The 11,473-nt window shown below is 31.0% G+C and overlaps 1 protein-coding gene across 2 annotated transcripts; it reads right to left on the reverse strand.

Annotated features, from left to right (window-relative positions):
* Positions 1 to 2,038: 2,038 nt before the first annotated feature.
* On the reverse strand, positions 2,039 to 10,124 carry LOC110092464 (RNA-binding protein 38). Of its 2 annotated transcripts, none has more exons than XM_020817021.2 (6): positions 9,631 to 10,119; positions 9,356 to 9,488; positions 8,312 to 8,447; positions 7,706 to 7,742; positions 4,042 to 4,315; positions 2,039 to 3,468 (listed from the first exon to the last, which is right to left on the reverse strand). In XM_020817021.2, exons 1-6 carry the CDS (start codon positions 9,808 to 9,810, stop codon positions 3,350 to 3,352), a joined length of 879 nt encoding a protein of 292 aa, XP_020672680.1. In that variant the 5' UTR covers positions 9,811 to 10,119; the 3' UTR covers positions 2,039 to 3,349. The 2 variants fall into 2 exon arrangements, with proteins under 2 accessions (XP_020672680.1, XP_020672681.1); XM_020817022.2 differs by having other exon boundaries at positions 3,353 to 3,488; positions 9,631 to 10,124.
* Between the last annotated feature and the right edge of the window lie 1,349 nt (positions 10,125 to 11,473).

An 11,473-nucleotide genomic window follows, 5' to 3' on the forward strand; every position in this document is an offset into this window, starting at 1 on the left:
TAGATAATATTAGTGTGAAACATTAATGGTTAGTCGAAAATAATCTTGCCCATAGTGTCTCTATGATTATGATAATTACGCATTAGTAATCTCTAAATCTGCATTCTTGTGTTTTGTTTAGTTCTATTGTTTGCAAATATTATGATCTAATTTTTAAAATAAAAAGATGTTAATTGATATTTTAAGCTCCCATTAAACGTGAAATTATTTTGTGCGGTCACCGGATATTATTCGGAGGCGAATCAGGACACGCCACATCACTTTTTAGCAGTGTATCAGTATTGTGTACTGCTATGTATAGAATGATGTGACGTATCCTAATTTATCTCTAAACTGACCGTTGACTGCACAAAATAATCTCACATTCATGGGCAGGCTGCTATCCTAATTTGACTCTATCAGTAGTCTTTTAATTCATAAATAAACATTTAATTCCAGTCTGTGCATAATATAATAAGAACTAAAAGGTGAACAACATTAATTACACTTTATTTTATTTTATTTTGTTTTGTTTGTTCTAACTTCTAACAACTTTGCAAAGCTTGGTGCTATTCATTTGGCTGTACTCCAATGGCTGTACTCTCTTCTACGTTGCGTTTGGAAGCAGGAAATTTTACTGAAAATAAATGATTAACGGTCATGTTTTTTTTAAAAAGTGATTATAAAAGTATTGTGGGAGTTATCTGAAAATAATAGTTTTTTAATATAATTAAAAAAATAAGTTAGAAAATAATAGTTAAACATTTTTTTTAATAATTATATTAAAAAAATTTTGCATAAAAAATTATTATAAAAAATGATTAGAATGAATATTAATATTACGAGATATGCTTTGAGAAAAGTGTAATATATAAATAAATAGTTAAAATTTATATTATATTAATCTTAAACTAAATTTAATAAAATTAAAATTCTTCCTAATAAAAAATTTGACCTGGATCTTTTAATCTCTATATATATTTTTTCATATTATAATGCCATTTCTTTTGTCCAAAATTTATATAATTTTTCCATTTTAACGAAAAATTTAATCATTTTTAAAAATAGTCTCACTCTCTCACATTGGATCCATCGGCTCAAATAATATATCTTTTTCAATGAAAACATAAGCAACATTTGTCTTCTAAAATTGTATATGCATCAAAGAACCCTAGAAAATTATTAGAATTGAGCTAATTCGAATTCATAGAATTAAGCTAGAAGTACATCTTGAACTCGAAAAATTATGTTTCATTTGTCACAATTTTTATACTGCTTTTTAAAGCAGCTTTTTAGTAAAAAAAAAATTGTACTAAAAAACTGCTTTAAAAAGCAATATAAAAGTTGTTCCAAATAAAATCTTAGTGACATCTAAGCTTATGATTGACTCAATACATTCACAACTATGGATATTGCCTTGAGATCAAATTCAATTATCTCCTCATTTAATTTATTGAAATCATGTGGAGGCCAGCAATAATATTTGAAGTGGGAGTATTTAAGAATAAGATAGAGGATATTCTTAGTTCAATATTATTTAATAATAGATTTCAAATTTATTGGAGTCTCTATACAAATATATATTTTTTAATTTTAAAATTATAGCGATATATTTGTTCTGCAATTTGATCATATAAAATAGACTTTCATTTCTCACTACAGGAAAAACATCATTTTCCGGCGGACATTTTCGTCGGAAAATGGCCAAAATCCGTCAGAAAATTGCATTTCCGGCGGAAATATTTTCGCCGGTTTCACGCGCGTAGTAAAAAGACTTCCGGCGCAAAATAATGCGTCGGAAATATTTCCGGCGCATTTCCGATGAAATTTCCGCTTGAAAAATATTTTTATATTTTGATATTATTTACACACGAAAATAATATATATATATATACCTAAACATAAATATTTAGATGTTGGATGTATAAAAATATAAAACATATCAATTAAATATATAAATCTTTCAAAAAAAATTGCAAAATAATTATAATCTAGCAATTGATTGCTATCATGGCCAACTCAAAATTTACAAACATATTAAAATGCTTAAGCACATGACTACCAGAAGCAATTAATTAATTTACCCATAACACAAAAATTACACATCATAAAGTTTTGAAGCCACATCACATCAACTACAAACATATAAGTACTAATATAATTCAGTGCCAAACAAACTGCCTAAGATAATAGCATTCTTAGTTATTACAATCCATTAAACAGTCTACTTAATTAAAAGCATCATCATAAGTAGTCTACTTAATTAAAAGCATCATCATAAGTCTTCTTAATGTTACATGCCAAGTTCTTGAGATAGAGAACTCTTGAAAGAGAGAGAGAGAGAGAGAGAGAGAGAGAGAGAGAGAGAGAGATCATGAACCTAACCATGGTAGATCTACTTTGGATGCCTATTAAAACTTGGACCAAAGAGACCAAAAACATCTCCCTAGGGTCCAATGTTTACATGATTGATGGAAGAAAAAAATTCTCCCAAGTGCAACTAGAACTCCAAAGCCACCTCTAGAGTCCTAGCTCAGTTAGAAGACAAAGGAAGGCCAATACCAAAACATTAGCCCTCCTCTAGCTGAAAAAAACAAGCTCACCATAGAGCCTGATAATCAGCCATATGCATCTAATTACACAATAAAGAGTGAAAAAAAGAAAGGTATTCTTACCTTATCATAGATAAGGTTGACATGTTAGCTTGCCCAGTACTAAAGAGGCACATGCATGCATGAGAAGAAATAATGATGTGGGTCAGCTAAGTCCACTAGAGAACTAGCTGAAGTTAGGAGAAAATGTGGAAGGGCTAAGCCTTTGCCCTATACAACAAAACCTGCCAAGTAACCACATGTGGTCGACCTAATTAATAACATTGCAAGCATAGAAAAATACTTGCTTACTCTATGTATATAACTGCTGTACTTTTTGACATAAAGTCTAAAGTTTCGTTTGGATCGGTTTTCTTACTATTTTTTGAAGCAGCTTTCTAGCATAAAAAAACAATAATTTTTGTACTAGAAAGTTGTCTCAAGAAAAAATAAAAAAGCTGTCCCAAACGAAGCCCAAGTTGTCCAACTTAGGCATGCATTTATATCTATGAAGTTAGACGAGAATGTCTCTCTAGTTTCTCTTTGTTGATGAAACACCCCAACCCTTGGAGTGTGCATAGAAGAAGGTTAGCTTTAAGCCCATCCCAGAGCTTTAGCTAAAGCTTCAAACCATCCCATGGCTTTAGGTTTTGATCTTCCTTATCTTTGTACGTGCGATTGCATGGTTTAATTTTCATATGTGAATGAATGGACAAAGAAATAACAAAGGAAGAGATGATGGAGCTAAGGGGGCACAAATGAAGAAATTTTAACCATGGTTAGGCCAAAGGTTGCTCACGAATGGCTGTGGTGGGGAATTGAGAAGGGATAAACCTGTAGTGGTGGTTTGCTGCTGGAGTTGGAAGAGAGGGTGCAGTCATGAGAGACATTGTCAAGCCTGTGTCAAAGTAAAACATACTGTTAAAGATATTAGTATCCCATTAAAATTTAAATTACATTCTTCTATATACAGTGATCAACAGCCTAAAAATTATATTAAAGCATCGTTTGGGATGGTTTTTTTGTTGCTTTCTAAAATAACTTAATTTTTAGTACAAAGATTTTTTGAACTAGAAATCTTTGTATTAGAAAACTGCTCTAAAAAACAACAAGAAAGCCGTCCCAAATGAAGCCTAAGTATGTACCTAAATATGGATAGACATTAGTGTAGCACTTATTTTTCTAAAATGCGGTATTTTAAAAGAAAAAATATATATAATTTTCATAAAAACTTACAAAAATTTTAATTTTCCACATTAGATTTTTTTTTCTCTCTTTTTGCTTTGGAAGAGGGAAGCAATATTGCCACCTAACATACTATATATTAGACATTATTGACATCTACTGCACACAAAAGCAAGTAAAAAGCCTAAATAGACGAGCCATTATTAACAACTATCGTTTCCTCCCTTATTTATGCCTTAAAATATTAATATTAGCAGCAGAAAACTAAGTAAGCTAGCTAGCTAACCTGCAACTTGTGCTGGGGTGCTTGGGGCCAGAGAAACAGGCGAAACTCCATAGTGCTGAGCTGCAAATCCTGTAATTCCAGCTGTTGAGTTCATCTCAGAGTACTGGAACAGCTGTGGATACTGTAAGCCATAGCCTGTATGTCCATGACCAAACTGAAAATATGGATAGAAAGCATTTGTTCCAGTTACCATTCCATTACCAGTAGCAGTACTATTCCCACCATATAATGGATATTGATGACCAGCCCCACCCCCATAGACATTATAGTATGCCTGCATGATAGTTTTTCAACAAAAGCTTTAAGAATCAATCAATGAGCTTGCATTGATGATTTGCCTATATAGTCATAAAGTTAGCTTAGCACATGGGATGTATTCAAATTTAGGGAGTACTAATTGAGATATCAGAAATATATGCCTTTTGGCCCCCAGATTGAGCACTGATTAGATATTTAATAAGCATTTTTTATGATATTATAAAGAATGCCATTTGTTAATTTGTTTAATTAGGGCCATGAAATATTATTCTTTTGTAAAATATCTTATATATTCCATTTTTTTTGAGATGACTGCAGTATTTTGTAAAGTTGATTGTGAAATTGCTGTGAGAAAACCAACTTAACTATTTTAGTTGTAAAAAATAACTTTTCATCATAATATAAAAAAAAAATAAAGAGAAAGGAGTGGAAATTAAGAGCCAAACAAAATTGTGATTATTATCTGAAAAATAAAGAAGGGAGAAAGTTGCCCCACACAGACCCTAAGTATCACAACTACAACTAATACAACAATAATATTATAATGAATTTTATTAAGATTTTAGAATTCCTATGATCACTATGTATATAGTACAAATGATAAAACTTTTTCTTTATAAGAAGATCATGAGCCATAGTTTTTTATCATTGCTATTGATTGAAGAAAATTATGAGTTTGACTGAAAGCTAGTTGATAGTTTCAGAATATCTTGATATAAATTATATCATGATAAATTTAAAATTATTAAATTTATTTTAAACTAATAATTTATATAAAAGTTTATATTACACTTATTCATAAAATAAATCAAATCATTTTTAAATTTATCTTAATATAATTTATATTAGAATATTTAATATAAAATTTGATTGCTCCCCAATCAAATTTTCATGTCAGTTAAGACAAATTCACACATATATCACATACGTAAGCTTCGAATTCAAAACCTCTTGATTGACAGCTAGAACTCTCAACCAAAAGATCAACGAGAGCTATTTAAGTTTTGTTTCGGATGACTTTCTTACTGCTTCTTAAGCCAGCTTTCTAGTACAAATTTTTAAATTTTTATACTAAAAAGCTAATTTAAGAAGCAGTAAGAAAGCCTTCCCTAACGAAGCCTTAATCTCCTGATCTTTCAAGACTTTTTTTTTTCAAAACTGTGCACATCATGAAAATAAAGAAAAGCCAAAAGCAACGGCCATAGGCATCAATCAACTGTCATTTACAACATAGTTGATCACATGCACTTAAACAAACTAACCTATTAATTGATTCCATATAATTAATATAAAATGTTTCCATTCAATTAATTAATAACTTAAGTCTGATAGCTTTTACTAAGCACAGCTTTATGATTTGCTTTTTTGATCTTTTTCAGCTTTCTGAATTTCTTTTTCGTTGAAAAGCTCAGTATAACTGAAGCATCTCATCAGCATTTGCTACGTAGTGCACTACATATAGAATATATATTTGGTAGGGGACGTTAAAGGGCAGTAATTTTTCAATTAAATTATTGATCAGAGTTGATTTTTTTTTAATTATTTTTAATGATGTTTAACTCATTTATAATAAGGTGAAACTTATAGATTTGGTTGTTAAAATTTGTATTAGAATAAGAACCAACTCAAATTATTTGACAATCAAACTACTTTCTTATTCTATTCAGTCTGATATTATTCTACATTTATGCGTGTAGTTTAGAGAAGATTCAACCTAGGGGTGTAAGTGAGCAAAGCAGGTTCAAAGTAGACTCAGAGTCGAGTTTATTGAGCCACAAATTTGAGCTTCAACCTATACTTAAGCTCATATATTATACGAGCTTAAGCTCAACATGGGTTGGCTTGTAAGCTCGTCGAGCCGTTCAATTAATTTAATATAAATTTAAAAATTAATTTTAAATTAGTATTATTATATAACATAGTTTAACATTTTAAATTATATCTTAAAAATAAAAAAAAAAATAAAATAAAAATGAGCTCAACAATTGAGTTAAACTAAAGCTTTTCAAATGAGCACTAGCCAAATTTTTTTTTAACAAGTCGACTTTGAGCTCAGTAAATAAACTCGAGTCGAGCTCGATCTTGAGTTTGAGCTTAGTAAGGATAAAACGAGCTCAACTCGATTAGGCAGATGCTCGACTTGACTTGACTCGACTCATTTACACCATTATTTCAATCGTCGTTTATAATGCCATCAAAGATAAGAAAATAAAACTTTTTTTGTAATTTAATCTTATTAACAACATTGAAATTAAATGTCAATTAAATTAAATTAGCATACACTGCATAATTTTATTGATTTTGTTTTAACCCTTTTGTAAGTAAGATATAAGATAATGTACAACTATAACTTTAAATCACATAAAGTTTGAATGTTTATAGTAAAATTACTAAGGATATATTTAGGTATTTGATTAAATTTTCAAATGAAATTTGTAAAATAGATTTTTAATAAAAATTTATGGCTTCGTTTGGGATGGCTTTTTTATTACTTCTTAAAATAGAATTTTAGGACAAAAATTTTAAAACTCTATTTTAAAAAAACTATAAAAAAAGCCGTCTCAAACGAAGCCTAAGTTTTAATTCGGATGAATCAGCTTCGATTACCCACATGAGGAACATACCTCGTAGTGAATCATTCTATGTGTTCTTCATATTTCAGCAGCATAAATTGGATCATGAAATCAAGCCAAATATCAATCAGTTTGATTTGAATTGGATTAAATCTTGATTTTTTTTAAAATATTTTCACAAATCAAATACTATGCAAGTAATTGCATTAATTTAATTGGCATTAATTAAACATGACATGCATGATTTTCTTTAAATCTTTTTTTAAATGGTTATACAAGCTAAAAATATACCAAATTAAAAAAAAAAACTTTTTAAATATTTGATTGGCAAAGAATGAAATAAAAGGGAGTAAAAGTGCCCATTCTTCTTTTTTTTTTTTAAAAGGGAAAAATATATGTCATGAGCTCATGCAATATTGTTGAGTTAGGATAGTAAAATTTTATTTTAGATAGTTTTTTTTTTTACAGCTTTTTATAATAAAAAAATTTTGTTCTAAAAATTATTTTAGAAAGCTGTTCCAAATTAAGCCTAAGACAAATAATCTTAAAAATATAAGATATTTCTATATAAAATATAAGTCTCAATTATTTTATATCACTAAAATATTATAAAATATAAATAAATCTAAATATTAGATATATTATAAATACATGATTTTACTGAATGTTTTTCCCTTTTATTTTGTTTTATTTATTTAATCTTCCTAGTACTTTCCAAATAACTTGTACAAGAAGAATATTAACGAGAAGAATAGTGGCTGCTTTCAATGAATTAATGCCATATATGTACGTATAAGCATGCAATTAATATAAGAGAATGAAGAAGAACTAACCGTAGGGCAAGGGTAGTCCGGAGAGTAAGGGGAATAGCTGACCAAAAAAAGTTAAAGAAACATGTTAATGAAGAGTTTATCACAGAGAAAGAGAAGAGAAGAGAGAGAGAGAGAGAGAGAGAGAGAGAGAGAGAGAGAGAGAGAGAGAGAGAGAGGATGATAAAGCTAAGCATTGAAGCAGTTGGATGCCTCATGCCTGTGCTCGGGCAAACACATGGCAGCTTTTGTAAGATAAAGGAAAAGGGAAAGATAGGAGGCCAACCAGTGCATGGTACTCATCCATTACACATCTCACATGCATCACAAGGATCATGATGCATGCATGCATGCATCACTACCATCAAAATAGCTATGTATGTGAGGGAGATCGATATGAAGTAGATGTATCACAATTCAATGCACATAACTATATTATCTCTCTCTCTCTAACTCTCTCTGAGACAACATACATGATTATCTCTCTCTCTCTCTCTCTATCTCTTGTATATATATTTATATCATGTATGTTGTATGAGAGAGAAAGATGGGGGGCATGCATAGCAAATGTGCATGCATGCACGTGCAAAGCATCAACAGTGCAAGCGACTTCCAGAGTGTAAAGCTTACCCGTATACATTATATGGAATACCCTGATGGATGGCATAATGAGGGAAGGTGACAGGAGAAGGGAAAGCTGTAGCCATGCCACCAGCTTGAACACCTCCTTGATATGATTTCATCACCCTAAAGCTCCTGCTTCCACCTGCAAATCAGATTAATTAACCATAAAATATAATTAGTACAGCCATTAATGACCTTTAAATGCAAGCCACATAAACTTTTTTACATTCGCTTAGTTGTAATCTTAACTGGCATGGGGCCAGCTAATAACAGAAAAATTAGTAGATAACATATTAATTGTTTGCTAGAATCTGCATGTACTTAAATCACTAAGAAACTCATATAAAGTTGATGACCCAGTTAATAAAATTACTACAGAAGGAAAGGAGCTCTCTTTCCTAGGATAACTACCACGCTTAATAATTTCATCCACTTTTCCCAAAAGAAGGTTATTCTTTCAAGAAGACTGTTCCATTGTTCATGTTTTCAGTTTTAAATAATTTATTTTCTCAATAAATTCATTTATTATGCTAAGCATAATTAGATTATAAATGCTAATTCTGAATTTTTATAAGAACAAAATATAATTAGGGGTCGTTTAGTTAAAGTTAACAGTAACTTCAAGCAACAAAAGGAGTCCTTTGTAGGGTTTACACAATAATAGATGCTTAAGATCAAGCTAGTAAATATTCTTAACAAATTAATCAAAGCATATCTGTACATAAGATCTTGGAAGTTCTTTATTAGTTTTCCTTCCATGGGATCAATGGCTTTTTCCTTGTAGAGATAATGATAATGTCTTCACCAGCAAATATATCCAGTTTCCTTTTAAACAGTGAATGAAAAAAATGTGTTACACCCAATAAAAGTATCCTAACCCACACAGTTTTCTATAATTAGTTTATCCATAAATTAATAGAATATATACACAGTATCCAAAAGAACTGACAAATGCATAAAATGGAGCCCAAATTAAGTATACGACATGCATTAATCTCAAAGATCTTATTAAAAACACGTATAAAATGATAAAAAAGATGAACACTTTACCATGTTGAGGTGTAGGGGGTCTTGTTCTTTGCACCCCTAAAGAAGCAAGATTACAATTAGCCCTCCTTCCATCTATCACCGGAGAAGGATCAACACAAGCTCTCATGGCTGCCTCAGCCTCACGAAAGGTAACCTAACATGTCAAAATGATAAAAGAAAAACACGAGAAGTAGATCTTGATTAATTCTGTTCTAAGTTTATATCACATGAAATCAACAAAATATATGTTTTGTAAAAAAAGAATAATGAAAGAGAGAGAGAGAGAGAGAACACACAAATCCATAGCCTTTAGATCTGCCGGTATTCTTGTCAGTGATGACTACAGCCTCCAAGATATCCCCGAACTGCTCAAAATATTTCTTCATGGTTTCCTTATGAGTCTCCCAAGCCAGCCCTCCCACAAACACTTTGGTGTAGGTCGTGTCACCAAATTGAGAGGCCAAATTTGGTGTCATCTTCTTCTTCTTCCTCCTCTTCTCCACTCTAAGATGAGATCTTTGTTTCCTTTCCTTCCCTTGAATCTCTCTTTCACTTTCTCTTACCTTCCAACCAGATTCAAATTGGAAGCCAAGTTGGACCAGTGATCTGTAAGCTAGAAGAGGTTTTCTGAATGTTTTGAAGCTGGATCGATCAGTTTGGTCAGGGCTAGGGGAAAGAGAGAGACAGGGAGAGACACAGAGAGAGAAAGAGAGAGGGAGAGAGAAGAAAAAGTTGGAAAGGGAAAGGGAACAGGCTGGAGGACATAACACATTATATACTGATCCCTTTAGCTAATTAGTTGCCTCTACTGTTAATCATCATAATTGTGGTGTGCTCTGGCATTACTGAATAGAAATAATTAATGGTAGTAGTTGAGCTTGGATTGACTACTTTGCCCTTTGGACGTGTGAAGGTCTACTGTACCAGATGTGCATCTGTATTTAACAAAGTACTATAAGCCGTATTTTAGCTTGGAAGTGCTTCGGCTTTCTTGCAAGCTTGGGGAAAGGGCACTATTGACTGCACAGTGCTCATTCACTATTAAAATGCTTCTCTGTCAACCGTTTTTTAAGGTGATGCAAATTCTTCTCAATAACAGTAATTTTAATCATTGTTTTTTATTTGTATTTTTAGGATTATATTGCGAGGTTTTTAATCAGTGTAGAATTTTCATTGATTTAAATAATTGCTGTATGAATTCAAACTGTTGACTTTTTTCTCTCTAAAAAAAAAAAAAAAAAGTTTAGGTGTGGGACATGCTACAAAATATTTACTTATTTGTAGTAATTCTAAAATGCTACAAAGCCTTAATCTTATAGGACCTTATAAATAATTTATTTTGAAAAAAATTAGGATATTAATAAGAGTTTCAATGTTTTTAAATTTAAGATGAGATTTTTTTTTTTTAGTTAAAACCAAGGGAGGGGCCTACGCGTTGATATCAGTAAAACAGTTACAAAAATCCTTAAAAGGATCCTCAAGCTCGCTAATGCTCTCAAGAGATATAATGAAAAAAGAAGAAAAACCTGAGATCCGGTGGTTTCTTATTCTAAGATTATAAAAATAACATAAATAAGAACACGGGCTATGAAGATACAACACCCAAAATTGAAAGATCAGATGTATCTCGTTCATCACAGTCTTCCTGCAAAATTGATAATGAAAGTAGAAAAGCAAATAAAAAACCAAAAAAATGAGTACCTTGCAGTCGTTGATGTACCAGACAATTAAAGAAAAGAACCCCCTGCAAAGAAATCTCAAAACAGAAATATTAGAAGGATAGGAAAACTGACAGGATAATAACTCAGTAACATAGAGGAGATACCATCTGAAAATATAACCCATCAAAAAGTCCGTCAGGTTACAGCCACACCAACTTATAACCAGGTAATGCCTCTTCCCCAAAATTTAAGATGAGATTAATATAACTCTTTTATATCATATATATGACACTAATTTTAGTGTAAATTTAAGGATAGCGAGGTTTATCTTGTTGGGAATTATGTCAAAAATGTCATAATTGTATTTTTTTTCTTTTTACTCTTTTAGACGTAATTCTAGTTTCTCATAAAACTCTATCATTCTTCTTTTTATTATCCTTTGCTTTTGACCCTCAATGTTATTCGAACTTCTGATATG

This window comes from Dendrobium catenatum, unplaced genomic scaffold (assembly GCF_001605985.2).
Source record: "Dendrobium catenatum unplaced genomic scaffold, ASM160598v2 fragScaff_scaffold_1446, whole genome shotgun sequence".
Taxonomy (NCBI): domain Eukaryota; kingdom Viridiplantae; phylum Streptophyta; class Magnoliopsida; order Asparagales; family Orchidaceae; genus Dendrobium; species Dendrobium catenatum.

Bases quoted from the DNA above. Each gene is read 5' to 3' on its own strand.
- LOC110092464 (XM_020817021.2), bottom strand. From the start codon at position 9,810: ATGACACCAAATTTGGCCTCTCAATTTGGTGACACGACCTACACCAAA. The intron at 9,489-9,630 runs GTGTGTTCTCTC...TTGACATGTTAG, and splicing joins GATCTAAAGGCTATGGATTT to GTTACCTTTCGTGAGGCTGA. The intron at 4,316-7,705 runs GTTAGTTCTTCT...ACTATCATGCAG, and splicing joins CGGACTACCCTTGCCCTACG to GCATACTATAATGTCTATGG.